Here is a 23936-nt window from a genome sequence, read left to right as displayed (position 1 = left end):
ACCTCTACCACCCCGTGGCCTTTGTCACTGCTTTGTTTTTATCTGGAGCCCTTGCAAGCACTGTGCTGTGTGGCCACTAGGGGGAGGCAGCAGCAAGAGCCGTGACTTGGTAGATCCTGGGTGTCAAGGCTGCCCTTCCCTCTCCCAGGCAGAACTTGCTAATGTGTCCTGCCTGTCAGAAGGAAGATTTTATCTTTCTTCCATGCTAACTACATTTTCACTTTGCTTTTTTGGGAAAACTTTTGATACATAACCAAATTGTGGTGGAATTATAGGTACCACATGATTCACATATTCCTATTAATAGCCTTTACCCTCAGATTTTTCCAGAATACAAAAACACTAGATTTAGTGTATTATACAGCATATTAGTTTTCTTTTCTTCAAAGCATTCCACATGTCTTATTTTAAAGTATTCAACAAATTTGTTTGATTTGGGTTGTCAGAAGATATTATTACGATTATGACTAACATCCACTTAAGAGACATGGAAGCTGAGCCTGGGTGGGCTGCCCATCCTCTAGGTGCAGGACTGGCCATCCTAGACCCCATGCTTCCTGACTCCAGACAGGTGCCCCCCTCCCTGTGGAGCTGCCCCTTGTAGAGCCAGCAGGAGTGACGCTACATTGTAGCCTGAGGTGCTCACGTTCCCTGGGGCCTCGCCAATGAGACATTTAGGGCTTTCTGCAGAAAGCATCCTGGGGTGAGGCCTGGCAGTGGCCATGCTTACCCAGGGAGACACGGCCCGCACTCAGCATCATTCTCCATGTCCCCCGGCGTCAGCACCGTGGCCCGGAAGAAGCCCTCGCAGTCCTTGTGGCGCCTGCATATCTGGTAGCCTCCTTTGGAAAACTTCTCCGCCGGGCAGGGGACACAGCCATAGTCCTCATCTTTGGTGCCATAGCCACAGGACTGGCCGAGGAACAGGACAGAGGAACACAGGTGAGTACGCCAGCTGTACCTGCCATGAGTGGACCTGCAGTCCTTGGGGCACACTGGGTGCATTGTACACGCCGGGCACACTGGCTGTTTCCAGAAGCTTCTCTTTGCTGGGCTTTGGTTCCCTGACCTGTCCTAACGGCAAACCCCCTGTGCCTCCAACTCTGAGCTCCTTTCCCCAGTGCTCCTGGGCTTCAGACGCTGCCCTGCTCCCGAGGGTCCCTGAATAAATTCAGCCAGCTAAGGGGATGACCTGCCAGTGACACAGCCCGTGGCTTCTGACGTGCTTGACTCTCTACAAGAGCCCTGAATGCTGATGCTGGGGGCGTCTCTCTTAGCCCTTAACAACATGCTGAGCCTTCCCTGCAGGAGAGGGCGACGCCGCGCTCAGGAGTCAGCATGCCGTTACTGCAGGACATTAGTCATGCCTCCGGTTCAGATGCCCTGAAACCCGTCTGATCAAGGTCGAGTAGGAAAATGGTTGTCCTCTAAAAAAAAATGTTACAAATGCCCGGCCGTCTCTCACACCAGGGAAGCACTGTTCCTGTGCTCACTGCTGCTTAAACCTTTTAACGTGGCGCCTGAGGCCCACGGGCGACCGGCCTGATTTAGCTTGGGGACACACGTAGAGCGATATACACACAATGGTGACCCCACCCGTGTGCCGGAGGAGAGCTCCCCGGGGCCCAGGGGCGGCTGGCAGGGGCCTTACCAGGTAGGGCTCCTCCCCCGGGCCACACTGCGGACACTCGTGGCACAGCCCCGTGGTCTGGTTATAGTATTCATTCTCACCGCAGTTGGAATACTCTGCTCTGGCCGAGCACAGCAGCAACACCTGCCAGGAGAAAGGGTGTCCTTTTGGCCTCCGTGCCTCCCTGGAGACATGCACGCTTACTTGGGTGGGCACCCTGAGCAGGCGCTGCAGGGGAAGGAGCCTGGGTGGGGGACCGGCTAGTCACTTGGCGTTCATGTGGTGCCAGATCCCAGTAACTGCAGCTAATAAACTGGGCAGGCCATCCCACTTCCTGCCACTTGGCCTCACTGCTGGTCCCCCTGACCCCTCCCTCAAAACTCCATCTCATCTTCCAGGCCTGTTCCAAACGCCCTTCACCCACGAAGTTTTGCTTCCACCATCCCCCAAGTCATGGAGGAGGTGGCCCTCTTCCCAGAGCCTCCAGAACAGTGGATTTCTGTCACATGTGGCCTCTTCTCCGCCAGAATCCTGGATCTTTCTCAGCGGGGGGACCCACAGGCATGGTGCTCACCAACAGCCGCTGGGTTGTGTATATTGCAACACAAAGAAGCATTTAAAGATCTTTCTATCCATGGAACCCTAGAAAGGGAGCCACCAAGAAGTCCAGTCTGACCTGGGTGCTGCTCAGTGCTCTGCACCCTCGGAAGAGCCCGGTGAGGGGCTGCTGGCAGCATCAATCCCATTGCATGGCTGCATAGACCGACGCGGAAGAGGCCAAGGGACCGGCCACCTCCGGCAGCATGGGAGGTAGAGGCGCTCCCGCCGGAGCCTCCTCCGGGGCCACTGCAGGTGCTCACAGGGGGAGGCTGCACTTACCACCAGCACGGGGAGCCAGGGCACCCGCTTGCCGTCTCCTGCGTGGGCCATCTGCTCCCGCCGCTTTGCCTGAAAGACACACTTCATGGCACCCTGGCACCTGCACGGCCGGAGCCGCTCCAGGACGGACTGGCCACCGCCCAGCCCCGACCCTCAGTCCGGCCGCCTCCACCATGTCCCACCGAGGGCGAGGGGCCTCCCCGAAAGCGGGGCAGGAAGTGAATACCCCCTAAAAGAAAAGGCGGGTTTTAAGCTGAGGCCCAGGCCCCTTGGGCTGACTCTATCCATGGCCCCGCCAGTGTCACACCCCTCCCAGGGAGAAAGGACTAGAGTGCATGGAGGGCCTACTGTGGAAGACAGGACGATGACCAAATGTTCACCTGCTCACAGCATCTGAAGAAGCCTGGCTTTACACAGAGTGTGAAGGGGTGCTCCAGGCGGGTCCAAATCCTCAGGCTCCGGGGCACCCCTGGAGATACTACCAGGACTCAGAGCCTCGCCCGGCCCCTCCCCATCCCACTGCCCATCCTCCCAGCCCCGCTGGTAGGTTCTTCCTCTCCCTGTTGAGAATAGGCTGTGATCAAAGCGTTAAGAGAGTACACAAGGCCAACCACTTAATTTTATAGCCAAGACAACTGAAGCCCAGAGGGTGTAGTGACTTGTCCAGGGCCACACAGCCACTTAATGGACAGAGGGTGGCTGTGGCCCGACATTCAGGTGCTTTCTCCAGCTGCTAAATCAAAGCACTGCTTTGAAGGAGGAGGTATTGTGTGTCACCTTTCCATCGTCAGGATGGCAGGCCTGTGTTTCTAACTGAAAGCAGTTTTACCTGGGAGCCTGACTGTACAAAGACAAGTGGCAGTCCCGCGGGAGCGCCCACATCCCTCACTTGCCACTGCTGGGTCACTGCTGTCTTGCTTTGACACTGGGAGTGAATTCCAGACAAAACAGCAGGCCCTCTTCCAATGGCTGGATTGTGTGAGGAAATTTCTAGAATAAACCATGGACTCAGGAGTCAGACTGGGCCTTGGGAAGCACCCCCCAAGAACATTAACCCTCTGAACCCTCTTGATCTCGTTGAGCCGTCTCTGCTCACGGAAACCCATAACTCCTAATACCACACAAAAAAGACTGTGCGGGGTAGTTGGAAGCAAGAGACCCGACGAATGGGAAAACCATTCTTGTTTCTGGAGAAAAGCCCTGAACTTTGTTCTTCAATACAGTATCTTTTTTTTTTTTAAAGCATTTTATTTTCTGTTTTTATGTATTTACGAGAGAGAGAGAGAGAGGGAGAGAATATCCAAGTAGATTCCCGTGGAGTGTGGAGACTCAGGGCTCGATCCCACAAGCCATGAGACCATGACCTGAGCCGAACCCTAGAGTCAGACGCTTAACCGACCGAGCCACCCAGGTGCCCCCGTTCAATACAATATCTTAAAGGCATTACGGAGCAAAGCAGTCGGAAGATCATTTATTGGAAATGAAGTGGAGTTGGAAGAAGAGGGAGGGCCGAGAAGTCAGGAGTCGGGAAGGACCCAGAATGGGGAAAGCAGGCCCAGTGAGCTGGAGGCCCGGGGGCCTGTGGGGAAGGAAGCTCTGTGAATGTACAGACAAATCTTCTTTTCCAAATCGCCCAGGACTCAGCATCCTGCTCAGTGAGATTTGGAGGGAGAATGCACGTTTAGGAGAAGCATCCTATACCTAAATATGTAGGAGAGGCCAGTGAAGGACAGACCCAAAGAGCTTTGTCCAACTTCCAGCTTCCGGTGTCCTCCTGAGAACGGCGGCTGTGGCTTCCTCTGGGAGGACACCGGTGACCCCCATCCCATCCCCTGATGTGGAGCAGCCAGCACTCACCCTTCCCAAAAGGAGAGGTTGGATAAAATCCAAGATATTGTGCTTGTTTATCATCACAAGGAGCAAAAATTCCAATGGAACATCAGTTCTGTGTAACACCGTGAGGGGCTCTACAAGAAATCACATGGCACAGCTCTGGGTTTGTATTTGTAAAGGCTTCTGTATACACAGAAGCAGGTCTGGAGTGATATCCACAAACTTTTCAACAAAGATTTTTTTGGCAGGGGTGAAATAGGGTTGGGGTGACCACGGACCGAGGGGGTTATGGGGAAGGCTCCCTTTCCATACAGTTCTTAGTGTCAGAATGATGTACCAGTGTAGGTGTGAACTTTGTGATCAGGAAAAAAGTCAGTAAAGACATTTCGCTTTGGGAAGAAGCATCTGATTGCTCTGAGAACAGGCTGAGAAGGATGTCCCAAGGGTGATTCCAGAGACAGAGGCCCCATTGGAGACACCTGGGAATGGGGTAGGGCCCCGGGGGCCTAGATCTTTCCGGGATCTTTTCCTTGCTTACCTTGGAGGTGTTCTCACCTGTGAGTAACATCAGGGGGCCTTTGGGGAAGGGTTAGGTTTCCAGAAACTCTTGAAGAGATACAAAAGCTACTTTTTCTCGCTTTCTAGCATGATTGCTGTCTATAATTCAGTGCCACATTTACGTTTGAAACACACTAAATGGACTAAGGCAAGATTAAAGTACCCAGCCACCCCAGCAGTGAACTTCTGGGTGTTTTCCTTCTAGCAACGGAGCAAGCTGGGGCAGGCAGGGAAGGAGGCAGAGGGAGGCCTGACCCGCAGTCCTGCCAGGTGGGGAGGGTACAGTACAAACAAAGGAACCCGCTCCCTGCCCGACCGACAGCCCTGCCCTGGCTTCGGGATGGTGGGTAGCAGGGATGAGTGCAGCGCAGCCGGGCCAGAGGCTCTCCCCAGGAGAGCTGCAGCCCTGGAGGCTTTCCAAGAACAATACTAAGGGTTTCTAATTTAATTGACTTCTAATTATAGCTGAGTCTGGGAGGGCTTCCCTATAAACACAGAGAAGGGTTGGGCTGGGTGCACCTTAGTGTCAACCTAGAGCTTTTATTGAGAGGCTCATTAAAGATGTTTCCAGGCGAACCCAAGAAGACAGAAAAGCAAAACAAATACACAAGGGAAACAAAGTCTGTGGGGTCGGGTGCATGTCCATCAGGACTACCAGTTCTCAAAGAAGGGAACTGGGGTGGCAGAGGGAGGTGAGGGCGGCCTCTGGTTAAGGTTCTGTTGCCAAGGCCTGACTTCCCTGGAGACGCAGCTCTGCACTCAGGAGCCAGCTTGGCCTGGGAGTACGGGGGCCCAAGCTGCTCCCAGAAATGACCTCCTGCTTGTCTTTACTTGGGGGATCCCCAGTGCCCCGAGCAGGTCAGTGCCCTGGCCCGCGGCTATCAGAGGTACGAGTGAAAGGAGTTGAGCCCCTACAACTCGGACAGTGATGGAGACATGAAGGCGGCAGCAAGACATCTCTTCCTGTGCCCTGTCCGCTGATAGGCAAGGCTCTGCTTCACCGCGCACCGGACTGGCTGCCGGGTGGTCTGTTCGGAGGGGGACAGGGCGCGGCCGCAGGTGAATCCACCACCGCCTGCGCAGCATGGGAAGCACACTTCCCTCGTCTCACGGCCACGTCTTGGTGGCCTAGTGCCTGTGGCCACTTTCGTGACAGCACAGAGACCTGGGACCAGGTAAGCCCTTTGCAGGAAAGTGCTGCCCACTTGGCCCTTGCTCACTGCTTCCCCTGCCTCCCACAGACTCTACTATTCCTTCCTCAGCACTATTTCCTCCTAGAACAACACCACCACCATGAAAATGACAGCTGACGACTGTGGACCTCTGACCCCCGCCCAGGTACCACTCTGGCTTAACCCTCACCACCCCTGCGTGAGCTCGCAATCAAGGGTCAGGGGAGAACAGGTGGGAGAACAGGCTGGAACTGTGGGCCCACGCGGAGAGATGAATGCTCCTGGGATTACTGGCATGTTTCATTTCCTTTCCATCCGTGACCTCAGCCTGTAGTCCCAGACGGGCCGTTAACCAAATAGGGAAAAAAAAAAAAGGTGGTGATTAAGAGCAAGGGCTGAATCACATCTTGGCAAGTTGTGTAGCCACTCAATGCCTCAGTTATATATAAGCCTCAGTGCCTTATCCGTGAAATGGGCGTAAGAGGAATGCCTACCTCATGTGGGGGAGGAAGGGAGGCCTGACTATTCCTGAACTTGAACTTGGCCTCTCCTGCTGTGACCACCACCTCAGCTCCAGTCTGTGCATTTCCAGCACAGAGCTTCCCTATAACATCCTCACTCTGTGGCAAGACTTTGGCTGACACCAAACAGGCTGACCTCTGGAGACTGGGGCTGGGAGACGCTCGGGGAATAGTGCGGTTGGGCCCCTGGTTCAAAGAGCTCCAGGGAGAGGTTGGGGCTCGGCATAAAACCAGAAGGTTCAGGGTAGCTGGCAGAGGTGTGGGCCTCAGGAAGCTTGTGGTTTGTTAACTTGGAGGGTTGGATGGAGCTGAGATACATCACCACTGAGGTGTCGTTCTCACATCCATTCAAAACTACGAAGCCTCTCCAATCGGGGCCAATTCTGGGCTAGAGGTGGAGGGCTCACAGAATGAGGCCCATCTCCAGGTGACTGGAGAGTGAAGGGGCCAGAGGGTCACCCACAGTTTGGGGGCTAGAGGTCCAAGATGCTCGGGGGGCACCCCGTGGTGTGTGGGGCAGGAAGGGCCTGATTTGTCGTTTTTGGCTATTTCAGCAATATACTCTCTCACCATGGCCACTTCAGCCACTGACTGAAGCTTCCCACGGAGACCACTGACTAGGAGGAAGCTATGGGGGGCAGGTGGCCTACACCTTTGGAGGCACCTGACCCATTCTTGGGGAGATCAGGGCAGGCAAAGCCTCACCCAGGTCCTGAAGGGCAGGTAAGAGCTTGCATGGAAAGAGGTGGGAACAATTCTCCCAGGAAGTAGGAACAGAGGCCCTAAAGGCTGGAGGCGAAGCCACGGCCGGACCAGAGGGCTAAGCACGAGGTCAGATGGAGTCTGGAGGTTGCCATGGGCCTCGTGCAAAGGCTGGGCAATGCAGCGACAGAGTGGCAGGACCAACTTCCCACTGCGGTGACAAAAGGAGCCACTCTGGCAAGAAGTGTATGTCACAATGCCACCCAAACACACACGTATCACTAAGTCACATGAAACAACATTTATACTTACTGCACACAACAGACTGCGATCTACTCCATCCCATTTTCTTTATTCCATTGGAACAGTGGCGTAGTTGCAGCCCATGAAAATGACCCGGGTACATCACCACGTGGACATGATCAGTAATTGGAAAGCCACTGGCTTAGATGAAGACAAGGCAGGAGGGAGGAAGCCTGTGAGGAGCTGATGGTGGCCTGACCTCAGGGGGAGCCAGGGGGTGGAGAGGGGGGCCTGGAGAGTCCAGGACTAAGGAGACAGGTGGTCAGAGGTGACAGAGCACTGAGGCTGGCCCACGTGTCCGCGTGGCTGCTGGGTGCACAGGAGGCGCGTGGGGCTCCTACTGAGCAGGAAGTTGCAAATGTGAACACATTGAAAAGCCTGGAGGGCCTCCAAGAGGAGGCAGCCTCTGGCAGCTGCACACACATGAGTTGAGCAGGAGAAAGATCTGAGCAAGGGAGAGTTTATGTGGTCCTCACAGTGTTGGCAGCCTGGGTTCTAATAGGCTGTCCCTGGCTGTCACATGGACGAGGACCTGCTCATGAGAAAAGGCCCTGGTCTGGGCCACAGGATGGGGGGAGGGCGAAACAGAGGGGCCCCTGTCCTCAGGTGCCTTCCTTTGTCTGCATAGAAAAATTCCAGGTTGGAGACCACTGGATCACTTCCTCTGCTCCAGGAGCCCTTCTGGAACTCCGGAGAAAGCCAGGGTTCCCACAGATGAGGAGGCATCACCTTCTGTGCCTATAGGGAGGGAACCAGGGGCCAATAGACACCACATCTGGCAAAGCGATAATGAATGCTTGCAACTTTTCTGTAAGCTGGAAATGATTTCAAGACAAAAAGTAAAGAAAGGACACCACATTCCAACACATAGCTTCACCTCTACTGGTTAACGGAGAGGTGAAGAAAATTCTTGATTGTTTGGAGATAAAATGCTCCACGACAGGTCTTCCAGAGAAGACAAGAAATGAGGCTGGGCTTTTAGTTGCACATGAAGCAGGATGGCGTGAAGAGAGAGGCCGTGGGGACTTGCGGAGCTGCAGGCTCCCTGGGAGGTCCTCACTGGCCTGTGCAGCCCGAGACCCCTGGCACTGGGTCCCCATCTGGGCAGAGGGTGCAGGTTTTATGCATGCCGGACGGTGCTGACCTGCTGCCTAGGGCCTCTCCAGCAGCACACCCTGTGCTCACTCGCTTCCTGAGGCCAGGGGCACCCGGCTCCTCAAACGCATTTGCTGGTGGTGTCAGCACACAGTGTCCACCATCCTCTCCACTAGCACTTCCTGAGTGCTGAGTACCTCCCAGACACTAGGCCAGGCACTTTAGCCTGTATTAAGCACCTAATCCCCACCACTGCTGGGCCAGTGGGGACTTCTATAACTCCATTTACTCAGGCAGAAGCCAAGGCGCAGAAAGGCTGCATAACTTGCCCAAGGTCGCCCAGCAGTGGGGCAGAGACAGGATTTGAACCCACACAGTCTGTCCCCACAGCCTGCCCCCATTGCTCACTACTACCGCCCTGTATGTAAGTAAACACAGTCCAGTCTACCCACGATGTAGACAGATATCTTTTTATTCTAAGGGAACACCAAGGTGTGCAGGACTGTGGGCTCCCGTGGGGGCTGGTCTCAGGAGGTTTTGCCTTCTTGCCCTCTTGGTAGTCCTATGACCCTGAGGGGCAGCACACATTCTCCTCTATGAAAATGGAGGAATTTGGCTCCCTTTCCAACTGAGCGATTGCTATGAGGAATGCAGGAGCCCCCAAGTGTGGCAGGGCTTAGTGGCTTGGAAATGCCACAAAGGGAAAAGACAATGTTCCTAGCAAACAGGGGTGGCAGTGACCACTATGTGGCTGCATCTCAGCCTGCAGGAGGGGGTTTGAACTTCTTAGCTCTGAGTTACTACGGGCGAGGCTGGGAGTTACTGCCACCAGCATGAGTGGCTTCGAGAGAACAGTAATGCCTCCTTCTTTCACAGCATTTGACAGTTTCACATGCTCTACCCCACACTGGCTCCTAGAAGGGTCCCGAGACAGTCGGGCCCCCGTGTTCCAAGAGCAGCGGCTCAGGAAGGTCATGTGGCTTGCTTGTGCTCAGGGCTTGGCAGCTCCAGGTGGGGACCCAGCTGGAGAACCCAGTCTGCTTCTCCTTTGGCAGCAGGGGCGGTCTTCCCAGGAGATGACATCTTGCCTCACTTTCTCAGAAGCCCCCTGTGGCATTCCCACCCATTGATAAGACCGCATGGATAGCAGAAGGGTTCTGTGTGCTTGTGTGGAAGGATTACGGGCACCTGTCTTGCCTTGGGGGCTGGATAACTGGCAGTACATGTGAGGTATGGGGAAACACAGTCTTCAAAAGCCCTCAGCATCAGGGGTGGAAGAGGCTGCCCATGGCCTTCAGGCCGTGGTCATCTCGCCCTTGGACATGAGCAGGGTGGGAGCGGCTTTCCCTTCATACAGTCACGTGCAGACTGGACCTTTCCTCTGAGTCTCAAGCTGGCCTGGATATTCAGGTAAGGCTGAAATAAGGTAAAATCAGAAGACAATAAGCCATGAAGGGTCATATCCATCCAGCCTTGCTGCCCTGGGTAGGGGGGGTGGTCTCTGGAGCCACAGGAGAAGCACCACCTGGGAGCTGGGTGGAAAGGCCAAGTCTCAGGTCCCTGGCAGACCTGCTGCTTCAGAATCTGCTTTGCCAGCCAGATCCCCGGGGTGGGGGTGGGGTGTCTGGTGTACCTGAAAGCTTGAGAAGCGCTGGTCTAATGACCTCCACTAGCTTTTTACTCAGACCTTGTTTGATTCCTCCTTGCAGACCCAGGCGAGGGCTTCTTCTTGGTCTCTGCTTCAATTCTGATCCTCTCCCAAGGAACAAATGCTGTCTTTGGCCTCACCCCACCCAGTACTGTGCACTAGACACGGGGATTCGTGTGCTTTGTTAGTCATCATTCATTCATCGTTTATTCAGCAGTGACTATGAGCTGCTCCTGTGTTAGACACCCCAGGGACGGTGACAGACAGACAAGGTCCCTGCCCCATGGCATCTTTATCTGCCCGGGAGACAGACACAGAACACACAATTACACAGAACTGCAGGCCATGTCTTACACTTCTAAGGGCCACCCCCCTCCCCCGGGTCTAGTTTCTTTTTTTTTTTGTTTTTAAGTTTTTATTTATTTGACACAGAGAGAGAGAAAGAGAGCGAGAAAGGGAACATGAGCAGGGGGAGTGGCAGAGGGAGAAGCAGGCTTCCCGCCGAGCAGGGAGCCCAATGCGGGGCTCGATCCCAGGACCCTGGGATCATGACCTGAGCCGAAGGCAGACGCTTAACGACTGAGCCACCCAGGCGCCCTCCCGGGTCTAGTTTCATGCTGGGCTATAATGGGGCTCAGGGCGGGCCACCCCCAAATATGCCACTTTGGCATATTATTTTGAATTTAAGTTAAGAAACAGCTGGTGCATGAAGGACACTTTGACCCTCCTTTGTGCCCCTGAAAGCAGGAGATAAAGCTCCCCGGTGAAAGGTGCCCTCCCTGCACCAGGAGGTAGAGACATCCTTATTCCCAGAGGTGGGAATTCAGGGCTGAGAAGGCTGAATAAACAAACCCTTTACTTGTTTACTACCCCAAGTCCAAACTGCCTTGTCTTGTCCATGCCTCTCTAATTTACTGTTTCTCTGTCTAAAAGGTACAAAGCTGCCTGCTTTGGTAACTTGAATCTCCTATTTTTATTGGCTCCTACAGGTACAAAATTAAATTTGTTTTTCCCCTGTTCATCTGTCTTCTGTCAATTTAATGATTAGACCAGCCAAAGAACCAAGAAAAGAAGAAAGTAAAAGCTCTCCTCCTCTACAGCAGTTTGCCCTTGGGATGACCTTCACCCTCAGAGGGCTGACTCTGCCTCAGTGGAGACTTGTCATCACAGCTGCCTCCAGGTCGCCGGCATGCCCCACGGCAGGAAGGAGGCCATGCTCCGTATTAGCTACCACCTTTGGAATACAGAGTCACCGCCGGGGCCAGCAGACAGTTGAGTCTCCGTGGCTTCACCTTCTTGATCCAGTAGGGCCAGCCCCGGAATGCGACCACCCTGGAATGTGAAGACACTGCCTCTTCCCAACAGGCTGCTTCTCGCTGGGAAGGTGGTGTGAACCACAGAGCCACACCTTAGGCACTGCCACCCTGAATCTGTGGGAAGGGGCTGAGGCTGTGGGGCCTGGGAAGCCTTTGCAGGAACGAGGGCTTCCAAGTTACCTTTTTAAGCATGTGGGTTGTGGGTCTCTCTGTTTTTGGCCCCTTCCACCTTTCCAGTGGGCTCACCTGCCAGAGAATTCTCAGAAGGTGGTGCGGGCCGATTATGCCCCCTCATCCTCATCCAGCTGCAGTGACTGGGGACAGAGGTCCCACCAGGCTCCTGGGGCACAGTGCTGTCCTCCCGGCCCACATCACAGGCTGGGGGACGGGAGACAGACGGCAAGGTCTGCGGCCGGCCCACCCTGGTCCTCAGCACAAGTGGTTTGTGGAGAAGACAGGTGCTGGCAGCCGCCTGCGTTCTGGGGAGGCGGTTCCCTGCTCCCTGCCCACCCAACACTACCCTCTCCTCCCTGGCCTCCCACACTCTCCCCTCCCACAGAAAGCTGCCCCGGGGGGAAGGCTGCTGGTGGCCTCCTCCCCACACATCCACAGGATTCCTTTGCTCCCCAGACTCCCCAGAAGGCCTCCGCTTCCCACCAACAGAGACAGACCTTCACTCACCCTCCAGGAGCCTGTGGAGGTCATTATCAGAGCGGCTGAAAACATTTCCATTTGATGTGATTTATGGCTCTCAGGAAGCTCCCCACTCCCATCCCAGTTGGATAGCGCTAATTAGTGCTGGATTGTGAAGAGCTTAACTCATTGTCTTTCACTTCTGCTTGAGTCAAGTCTGTCTCACTGGAAGGGCCTGGAAGATGTCCTGGGACAGGCCAACCCATTGCAGCGGGGGACTGGGACCTCACAGTCACACCGGCCCATAGAAAGGACCCTGAGCTTGCCGTCTTGAGCTTCTTAATGATTTTTAAAGGAGGGGCACCCCATTTCCCTTTTGCATGGCCCTGCAAATTCAATGGCCTGTCCTGTTCTTAGCCTCTCTGGCAGGGCAGGCAAGGCTGCCACACAGGGCCTGCTGCTGGACCGCCCTGCCTGGGAAAGTGTAGCCAGGGGTCAGGAAGAACACAAGGAAAGGGGCAGAGGCACTAAAGCCTTGCCAAGGCCGACAGTCTGCCTCCCAAGACTCAGGAGTGCAATCTCAGAGGGGCAGAGAAGGAAGGCTGAGAGAAATTCCTGCAATGCAATGCATCAGGGTATCTTAGAGCTTTACATCAGACCACATGAGGATTTTAAAGGGCAGTCTCCATTCTTTTTTTTTTTTTTTAATTTTATTTACTTGAGAGACAGAGCATGAGCAGGGGGAGGGTCGGAGGGAGAGGTAGAAGCAGGCTCCCCTGTTGAGCAGGAAGCCTGACACAGGGCTCGATCTCAGGACCCTGGGATCATGATCAGACACTAATCCAACTGAGCCACCCAGGTGCCCCAAGGCCAGTCTCCATTCTTGACCACCGCACTGAGAAACTTCTATTCAGAGCTCCTTGGTGAAAGTTTCAGGGCCATGACAGTTTAACTGACCTTCACCAACATCTCTGGGGTGGGGACAGTGTCCATACATTCTCTCAAGGATATAATTCTGATTGAAAACATATACACATCATACATGTGTATATACACATGTATATGTACATATGTATCATGCGTGTGTGTATATACATAACAATTTTTTTCTAAGTTCAAGGACCTTTCCTTGTCTGTTGGAAGCACTGGGCTTAGGTATCAGCTGGATGCACCCACTAGAATTTACCCTTGGGATAATTCCAGGGCACCAGCTTCTGCCTCTCGTGTCCACCTGTGGTGTCCTAGACTGGGCGAGAGGCCGTTTGGGGCTTTTGTCATAAGATGTTCATTTGATGACTGTTGTACTCTAAAAGGGTTAACGGGGCACAGGGTTGATGGGTTCTCAAGGAGAAGCAGGAGGAGTTACCTTGGCTTTCCCAGAGTTTTAAGGCAGGTGGGGTGATGCACAAGGAGGGTGGGAGGAAAGGGGAGAGGGGCAGGGTGCAGGCTGAGGAGCCGCTGGGTAGGAAGGCCTGAGAATTCTACCTGCTCTGCTGACAAGCCACAGACAGGCCCCACAGAAGATCCGGCCTGCAGAGGTGCTGATGGGCGAACCCACTGAGCAAACCTCTGGGCAAACCTGCTGGGCTGAACCCTTGGGTGGCGCTTTCCCACAAGGTGTTGGCAAAGGCTCTGGTGATTTGAGTTGAAGGTTGAAAATGAGAGTCCCCAAGTTTTATTTTTAAGTTTTAATTGAAATAATATTCAGAAAATAGACATTCTTACACAAATGGGATAAATGTAATACACAAAACATTTATTTTTGACTACTTTTAGCTTTTCTCTTTGAAGGATCACTACTACTACAAATAAGCATGTCAAATTATTTCAGATTCTATGGGCATCATTAGCTCTTCAGCAGCAGAATCTGGAAAGGAAGGAAAGAGCAAGGAAAACCAGCATTTTGGACATTTCTGTTCACATCACACCTTTCTATTTGACTCACCCGTTCCTGTCAGTTTTCATTTTCCTACAGAAAAACCAGCGCTGATGGTAATTGTTTATGAAGTGCTGCAGACAGCCATGGCCTGAGAACGCTCCCTAAACACCAAAATTATTATTGTTGTTTGTCAGACTAGGCCCCGGCTTCTCTGAATACTAATTACGTTATTAAGCAGGTGCTTCTGCATTTGTGCAGCGAGAGCTGGGGCTATAGCCCAAAGAGGAGGGAAGCGCTCTCCTGCATTTGGAACAGGATATGGTGCTTGCATGCTATGGCAATCTTGATGGCTTGCTCATGAAAATAATGTGGCCAGCAAATATCCATCTGGAAAGTTCAGAGGGAGAGCAATCATCCTTATCCAGAGCTCCTGCTGTAAAGTTATGTGCTCACAGTTTCATTTCTCTTTTATTTAGTGCCTCAGAGCTGAATGGATCTTGTAGAAGTGATAAAGCCAGGTGAAGCTTTAAAAAGAGTTCCTATTTTATTGCCTTATCAAAATCAACAGAAGGCATTTTTAGAGTGAAATCAGGAAGGTTATTGTAACTCCAATCCATGGCTTTAAATTACATAACCAACTTTTTCTAGGGCTCTTATATAAACATATAAACATAAAATTTTGTTGAGACGTAATAGCTGCCACTCTCCAGCACTTCAATAGGCATGCCATCCATGCTTCCATCTGCCCATCTGTCCTTCCATCGATCCATCCATCCATCTGTCCGCCTGTCCTTCCATCTTCCATCCATCCATCCATCCGTCCGCCCGTCCTTCCATCTTCCATCCATCCATCTGTCCGCCCGTCCTTCCTTCTTCCATCCATCCATCCATCTGTCCGCCCATCCTTCCATCTTCCCAGCCATCCATCCATGCATGCAATAGTTATTGGACACCCACTCCAGACCAGGCTGAGCAAACAAATGGGCACAGTCCCGGCGCCAGTGGTGCCTCACAATATGGTGGGGGCCACATGAACACGGGTGCATGGACATGGGTGGGGGTGCGGGATGGGGCAGTGGGAGCAGGGGACCAGTTGGGGAGTCAGGAAGCCTGCACAGACCCAGGGAAGGGCCGACAGCCAGGGCTAGCCCGGAATCAAAATGGCCGGGGAGAGGGAGAGGAGGGAGGATGGTGTGGGCTGAGGCCTGGGCAGGCTGTGCCCCACTGGAGCCACTGAGAGTTGCAGGGTGCTCCCTCCAGGTCACTGCTCTATCCTCTTCTCTCAGCAACAGACCAATGAGTTACTTCCTAACCTGCATTCCGGTGCAATCAAGAACTTTCTGGGCTGGGTTCTCTCTCAGCTCACTGGCCTTGTTTCTTTGCTCTCAGCAGCTCAGCGATATTTGGAAAGCAATACTTTCAGGCCACCCTGTCACTCCTGAATCCAGCCATTCTTCTTGGGTCTGGGTCCACTGGAGAACAGGGCACTGGCACCTTAAAATAGTTGCTGTGTTAGGGAGGTGAGGCTTGATGCCTGGATGTATCTGAAGCACACCGATTTCACCCAACAGCACAAGCAAAACAAGAACATAAAAAACAATTACCGGAAGACACACTACGAGAATCCCAAGCCATGTCAGCCAAGTAAGAGACATTAATTTGACAGTGAAGATATCCTTTAAGTAAAGGAAGTTGAAGGAGATAAACCACTTATTGGCACTGGGATCAATAGATCCTAAATTAGCTACAAAGCTGTGGCAAGCAATGAGGCAAGAAGGATCCAAAAATTGTTGCTATTATTATTTACCCCTGAGGGGCCCTCAGACAGCCTGCTGCTCTCTGAGGATGGTTATTGTGCGTAATTGAGACGGCTCCCACTTGGGTGGCGGAGGCCGGGGCAGGGGGGCCTCCCAGACGCTGTCTGAGAGGAAAGGTAAGCTGAGGGTGTGCAGAAGGCAGGCAAAGGGCATGCAGCTCCTCAGTGCCTGCACCCCCGCTGCACCCCCAATCTGCTCCACCCTTCACGCTTCTCTTTGAAGTCTGAGCCCAGAGAGACAAGACGGCCCCTCGGCTCAGAGGCCTTTGCACACCAGGCTCTCGGGAGGCCCTGAGCCTCAGACAGACCCTGGAAATGAGGGTGGTCAGGTCTTCTAGTCTATTCATCTTCTGTAGCCAAAACTGAACAGCACCATCACAGGCTCAGAGCAAGAGAAGAGCTGCTTCTGAGGCAGTGAGCTCCATTACTGCACACGTGTGGACGGGCGCATCCAAGGGGGATAGTTCGACGTGATTGAAGTCATGTCTCAGAGTCCGCATGTCTCCTAAGGGCCGATGGCTTACTGTTCTGGTTAATGGCACACATTTCTATGTTCGTATTGCTAAGACTATACTTTTAAAAAGCAATCAGCTTTCGGGGCGCCTGGGTGGCTCAGTCGGTTGAGTGTCTGCCTTCGGCTCAGGTCATGATCTCAGGGTCCTAGGATCGAGCCCCATGTCGGGCTCTCTGCTCAGTGGGGAGTCTGCCTCTCCCTCTGTCCCTCCTCCTGCTTGTTCTCTCTCTGTCTCGAATAAATAGATAAAATCTTAAAAAACAAAACCCCCCCAAAACAAAAAAAACCCAAAACAATCAGCTTTCTTGAGGTATGATTAACTCACAATAAAATCCACACACTTGCAGTGCGCAGGTCTGTGACCCTGATGCTGTACACGCCATCAACCCCCACCCAGTCATGATAACTGACGGTCCCGTCGCTTCCAGAAGGTCTTTTTGCAGCCCTTTGTCATCCACCTGCTCCGCTGGGCCAGTTGTGAAAGTACGAATTAGCTCTGCTTGTTCTAGCTCTCACAGGAGTGGAACCATGCCACACGTGTTCTTTGTATCTGGCTTCTCTCACTGAACATAATTACTGTGCTTCCTCTGGGTTGTGAGACTTAACTAGTTTTGTTCCTTTGTAATGCTGAGTAATAGTCCAAGTACTGACACACCATGTTTATTCATTCACCCTTTTGATTTCTTTTTGCTAAGATTACATTTTAAAAGTGGTTTCCGGTTGTTTCCTGGACCTGGGCAGTCCTGACCGCACATCTGCTGTAGGCAGGTTCCCAGCAGGGCTGCTGCTGGGCTTGGTCTAAGTCTGTTCTAGACGCTCCCAGAAGAGAACTTACGGTTGCTTCTAGTCACTGAGCCGTCTGGAAGGAACCACCTGGCAGCTTCCAAACTGCTTCTACTGACCTGCTCCCATCCCCTCCGCCCTGGCCATCCCCCAGCCCCGCTGATGGCTGCCACAGAGATGCTGCTAGCCACAGATAAGACTTGCAGCCCCCTCCTGCACCAGCTTGAGCACAGCCAAAAGGGGAAGGTCAAAGGAGAAGAAAAACGATAGCATTTGCCCAGAGCTAATCCAGCGATGCTTTTCAGTCACTTCAGAAGGATTGCTAGTGTACTGAAGACAATGGCCTGTTCACCACTATAAATACTCCTCCTCAACAAATTCTTCTGTCCTAAGACGCTTTTATGCTCGCACATAGAACTGGCTCAGAGAAGAAGCACACACGGAGCGTGCGTGTGGCCCTCACTTCTGAGGATGCTGTGCTCCTGGGGACCGGAAAGCCTGGGAACGTGGGTGCCCAGGGAGATGGAAGAAGGGCTAGATGGTGGGTGCGGGGTTATCAGCAGGCAAAACTCAAACTCATGCAGGGCAAGGTCCCCCCACTCAAAGATTCCTTTCCTGTCAGAGAAAGCAGTGGCCTTTTCTGTGACCCTTATCTAATGGAAACCTGGGGAGTGCCTAAGAGAAAGGTTTCTTCAGGCATCGTGTTTTGGGAGTGGAGCCCTCTGGTGTGTTTGCTGTGGGCAGATGTCCTCACAGCTTACTGGGAGTATTTCTGGAGGGCGTACCCAGCGCAGGCCCTGTTCATACACACATTCTTGTTGAATCCTCTGAACATTGCAAGGTAGGCCCTCACTATTCCCCATTTAACTCATGAGCCAATGGAGTCTCAAAGAGGTTGAGTGACTTGCCTGAGGCCCCACAGACAGAGGCTGGAGAGCTGGGCCCACACCCAGAGTTGCTCCACTTTCCACCATTCTGCTCAGCCTGGGAACAGGGGAGCTGCAGAGAGAGCCACAGAGAGAGCAGGGAGGGGACAGGCTGAGAGGGGCACATCAGGACAGGAGCCCAGGATCAGTGCAACGTGGACTCGGCTTCGCCGAAGTGCTGCGGACCCGTGAGAGCCGGACAGTTCTTCAGGGGGCACTGCCACCGGCTGCCTTGTTGAGTGGGTCTGTCGTTGGGAGTGGGGCTCTGTCCCCCCTCCCACAGGGGGGCCTGTGCAGACTCCTGGAGCCACTGGCTTCCAGCTGATGGCGTCCTGTTATCTCCTCTCCCCTTTCGACATCGCGCCAGTCCATGGCTGCTTCACTCCCGGGCACGCACGCGGCAGTTCGGACTCCCGTGAAGAGTCCGCGCCCCGAGAACCTGGGGAGGCGGGCTCTAAGACAACCTACGGGCAGCAACACAGACATCTCACGTGCCCAGGCTTTGAAGTTAGGGCTTGTTTATTCCCAGCCGGTGGATCTTCTCCCCGCTCTTTATCCTGGGATCAGCCACTCCTCCCGCCTTCGTCCCCTGACGTGGTAATGACCCAACACAGGTGGCGTTTCCACGGGCTGCTGACCTGGGTGCAGGGCCAGAAACGCACACTCGGTGCCCCTTGGAGAGGCCCTTTCCCCGCACTGGAGTCCCTGCATGAGGCAAGCAACTTGGATCCTTCCTTCACACTCAAGGTCTTGTTCTACCGGTTTGAAAGAGGATTCGTTTTTTATGTTCTCTCCAAGCACAGTAACGGTCAAGTCTTGGGGAGCGTGAGCTAAGGAAGGCGCCTGTAGACTCGTCAAAGGCCTCCCCCCGAGACAGACCTGCTCTGACGGGTCTTCGGGGAGACGGAGGGGTCCTGGGGTGGAGAATGAAACCTCTCCTCGACAGCTTCACTCACTCTTCATGCGGTTAAGTTACATATGAGTGTGATACCGATTGTATTGTCATATCCCACATTCATGCTCCTACCCTGCGCCTCTCTTGAGAGAGGGGGAGCTGGATCACTGCGGAAGTGCTGAGTATCCTTTTTAAAAAGCAATTGAAAAGAGTGCATTGCCCTAGCGAGGCAGGTAGCGACTAGTCTGGGTGATCCGGAATCAACGTGAAGAGAGCCACCACCAGCTTGGGAGTGCTTGCTTTCTGAACAAGATTTCCCGAGCCAAGTCTATGGTGTATTTTCCTTGGCTGGTGTGTGGAAGAAGAGTGGCGGGAGTCGGCCCTTGCTCTGAGCGTCCGGGGTGCTGCTGTCTGCTTTCCAGGCCTAGGAGATGGGCTGGCGGGCTCCCTTCTGAGCGGGACTACAGAGTGTGCCCTGCAGTGTGCCACAGGCCCGGCGGGACAGGGCTGGCTGCCACCCAGCCAGGGCCATCCCATCCCACCACAGGGGGCGCTATTTTCCATGAGCGACAGCCCTGAGGAGGTCTCGACGGATGGCCTTGTGTAAGCTCACCGTGCCTCAGTCAATTTACGTCTAAAATGGGGATGCAGGGTTCCCTGCCTGCCCGCCTCTCTGACGACAGGATGAGATGCTTTTTTTTTTTTTAAAGATTTTATTTATTTGAGAGAGAGCACATGAGGGGGGGAGGGTCAGAGGGAGAAGCAGACTCTCCACTGAGCAGGGAGCCCGATGCGGGACTCGATCCCGGGACTCCAGGATCATGACCTGAGCCGAAGGCAGTCGCTTAACCAACTGAGCCACCCAGGCGCCCAGGATGAGATGCTTTTATGCAGAAGCGTTTTGAACGTGAAGGCGCCATGCTGGTAGTTACTCAGGAGTGTGCACAAGCAAGTACCACCCAGCCATATAGGAGCAAACACTCCTCTGTTCGGCGGGAATGGTATTCTCTTTGAGAAAAGTAAAACAGACTGACCAAGCCTGCAAGATGTTGGCCATGGAGCCCACACTGTTGCCGCTAACCTAAAACAGCTGTTACTCTCACAGTGAGTGAAGCAGGGTCTCCTGGGTTGACGACAGGCTGGGAAGGATCTGAGCATTCATGCACTTAATAGACCTCAATAAAGACACGCCGAGCTCAGTGCTAGGTTAGGATGGGCACAGACGCCCGCACCCCTGGGGCACTGCCAGGAGCAGGCACTGGTCCAGTTGCCACATCAGCCCACGAGGCGGTCCTGCCAGGGTTCCCACTGTGTAGATGAGGCAACTGTGGCACCCCGCAGGGATCGGACCCTCCTGAGGTCACAGGGTCAGCATGAGTGGCTGAGCCCGGACACCTGGCTGCTGAGGCCACATCTTAACCCACAGGCCAAAGACAAGGTCCCCACCCTTGAGGAGCTGACATCTGGGGAAGCCCAGGGCCCATGGTGTCTCTGCTTATTGGCAGTTCTGACACTTCCCCTGGTAGAAAGAAGACAGGGTTTCCAGGATCACCAATGGTATAGCAATTTGGTGATTTCAGGAAATTGTACCTTGCCTTCTAAACCAGAAAGTGCACAAGTCCAGTCTTGTAGCTCTCCAACCCTGGGAGCGGCCTAGGGAGCTGTGACTGTATCCACCGTGCCGCCTCACTGTCTGCACCCAGGGGACAGGAGTCCTCACAGAGGACGAACGGCTGTGTGGCCATCAGCCAAAGCAAGGCAGTGTGTGTGGCTGAGCCCCTCCTGAGCCCACCCCCTGTTCTTGCTCTAGTGGAGCTCTCCGTTTATTCCAGGGGCCAATACAGAATGCTATGCCAATGAATCCAAGTACACAACGTTTAAAGACACCTTTTATTAGGTGTTTCATTACATATTACACTACTTTGGCAGTCTGAGTGCCATTTATTCCCATGCCAACAAGCCCCAAGATGATGCCAAAGGATTTGGAACTAGAGTATGCTGGTATTAAAATTTAAAAAAATACGTTTAAAGCCTGGAAACCTGGTAATTAGAAAGAATATTAAATTCTCAAATAGAGAAAATGTCTCTTGAGTTTTTAGGGGAGCTAATTAGAGGTCGGGGTATAAAGAATGCAACTTGGTTTATTTGGACCACCAGTGTTTTAAATGCCAACCACCAAGAATGCCAGGAAAAAGAATCTGAAGTGATTTAAAAATGAAAATACAGGTAATAAAAATGATCTATATTTATTTTAAAATGCCATGGATCCCAAAGGGAGAAACAAAATATGGTATACACATGCAATGGGATACTAGTTTTCGTTACAAAGGGAGGAAATTCTGATGCGTGCTACAACAGGGGTGACCCTTAAAGATACGCTGAGCGAGCCACCAAGACAAACACCGTGGGACTCCGCTGACATGAGGTCCCTCAAGTCGTCAGATGGAGACAGACAGTAGGATGGTGGGTGCCAGGTGCTGGACGAGCAGGGATGGGGAGCTGGTGTGTCAAGGGGACAGAGTTTCAGGTGGGGAAGATGGAAGAGTTCTGGAGATGGGTGATGGTGATGGCTGCACAGTGGTCTTTGTAAAGCTTTTGCAATCCTTGGGAGCTTCCCAAACAGAGTTCTGGAGCTGTTGGCTTGGTCCAGTGTGTGGGCCTGTGACTCTGTCTACTTGTGAAGGTTTGTGAGGGGCAGCAGGCCATGACCACATGTAAGTACAGCTGTATAGATAAGCCCCCTGGGAAGGGTGAGCAGGGGGAAAGGGAAGAGGAGTGCCGTCTGGAAGGCCTTGCTTGACCAGCTTCATGGGGCAGGTAGGAAGTGTATGATGTGAGAAAGTTTTGAAGTGGAGAGAGGTGGGAATTGTGAATAAAAGCTTAAAAGGCCAGGGCAAGGAAGACTTTCCAGTAGGAGCAGAGAGCATGAGTTTGAATATAAGTTCCTATCAGACAGATTCTGGGCTTACCGAGCCTCAGGTCCAGGGGGGAGGAAGTGAGGAGCCGGAAGCTCAGCGGGAGCTGAAGTGCATCAAAGTGGGGGCCATGGGAGGGGACAGTCAGATTGCAAGAGCTACCTGCTTAACAGAACTTTCTCATAACAGGGATGTTGACCCCCCCACCCTGTGCTCCCATCTGACCTCTCCTCTATGTAATACACAATCAATCAGACTGACGATTACCAGCCGTGTGTGCATTTCCTCCATTTCTCTGCATTGTTATCGGAAACATCCACCCTTCAGGCATGAATGAGTCAGCCATTTGGGATGACCTCCAAATGTCTTTGAGGACATGTCAGCCTCCTCCTCCAGGCAGTCCTCCTCAGGGCTTGGAAAATGTTCTTGGAGAGCATTCCAGATGTGACAGGCAGTCAGGGTACAAGATTAACCTGGGTGCAGGTTCATTATTCTGATATTCTGAGGCCTTGGAATCCCCCCTGCCCCACTGTTTCTCCCTGTACTTTATGGAGGCTCTTCAGATAATCATTTCAGTACCTACTGGGCAGGGCAACTCCATGTGGTGTGATGGGAGGCAGATCCTGGGACCCACACTCAGCATCCACCTGAGCCGGGGCGGGGGGGCGGGGGGGCGGCTTGGGGAAACTTGTTGAACTGGATTGTGTATAAAGGTAACCCCCTGGAGACTGATGGCAGGATTATCCTGAGCACTAAGCAGTTCTTACAAAGTTCATTCTCTCTCCAGAGCCTGTATACTAAAAACTCTTCTATACACTTAAAAAGTGTTTATGTATTAAAAAGTAAAACTGGTGGGAATGTATATTGATGCAGCTGCCATGGAAAACAGTATGGAGATTCCTCAAAAAATTAAAGATATAATTACCATATGATACCATATGACGCAGCAATTCTACTTCTGGGTATTTACCCAAAGCAAAGAAAAACACTAAGTCAAAAAGATATCTGCACCCCATGGTTACTGCAGCATTCTTTACAATAGCCAAGATAGGGAAAAACCTAAATGTCCATCAACAGATGAATGGATAAAGAAAATGTGATACACACACACACAACGAAATACTATTCAGCCACAGAAAAGAACAAAGTCTTGTCATTTGTGACAACATGGATGGACCTCGAGGGCATTATGCTAAGTGAACTAAGTCAGAGAAGACAGAGAGAGATAGATACCATATCATTTCACTTCTAAGCAGAATCTAAAAACAAACAAAACCCCACCTCAAACTCATAGATACAGAAAAGGGCTGGGTAGTTGCCAGAGACGGAAGTGGGGGGCTCTGAGGGAGATGCATGAAGGGGGTTATAACTCTGTCAAATAAATAAATAAAATCTTTAAAAAAAAAAGGTACAAACTTCCAGTTATAAAATAAGTCATTCCTGGGGATGTAATTATAGCATGGTGACTACAGTAATAATACTGTTACTGTATATTTGAAAGTTGTTAAGACAGTAGATCTTAAAAGTTCTTATCACAAGAAAATAATTGAACTATGTGATGATGGATGTTAACTAAATGTACTGTGGAGATAGACCACTTTGCAGTACACACATATATGTATTGAAACATTGTGCTGTATACTTGAAACTAATATAAGGATATGTGTCAATTACATGTCAATTAAAAAAAACTTTAAAAAAAGTAAAATGGTCTTGGAGTGAATTATTCTCAAGAGAGAATTTTTAAAATAGAGGTCTTCACATTTCTTTCATGTACTATGGATCACTTTATTTTCACCAGTGTAAGAAGCAAAAGTATTAAAGATACTCCAAGGACTTCACAGCCACACACACACACACACACACACACACACACCTACAAACACACACACACATGCATACACTTGGAATGTCCACT

At 52.3% G+C, this 23936-nt stretch overlaps 1 protein-coding gene across 3 annotated transcripts in view; it reads right to left on the bottom strand.

Annotated features, from left to right (window-relative positions):
• EDAR (ectodysplasin A receptor) overlaps positions 1–23936 on the bottom strand; it is a 108236-nt gene that overhangs the window by 31210 nt on the left and 53090 nt on the right. For all 3 annotated transcript variants that reach the window (XM_081833280.1, XM_081833282.1, XM_081833281.1), the window contains exons 3-5: positions 2510–2578; positions 1652–1774; positions 731–912 (exon numbers count right to left, since the gene is read on the bottom strand). In XM_081833280.1, coding sequence (XP_081689406.1) covers positions 731–912; positions 1652–1774; positions 2510–2560 — 356 coding nt within the window. In that variant the 5' untranslated portion in view covers positions 2561–2578. The remainder of the gene's footprint in view (positions 1–730; positions 913–1651; positions 1775–2509; positions 2579–23936) is intronic.

Source organism: Leptonychotes weddellii, chromosome 10, assembly GCF_054177405.1.
Source record: "Leptonychotes weddellii isolate Sample4059 chromosome 10, ASM5417740v2, whole genome shotgun sequence".
Taxonomy (NCBI): domain Eukaryota; kingdom Metazoa; phylum Chordata; class Mammalia; order Carnivora; family Phocidae; genus Leptonychotes; species Leptonychotes weddellii.
The sequence above is the reverse complement of the archived record's forward strand: the minus strand, read 5'-3'. Positions and strand labels throughout refer to the sequence as shown.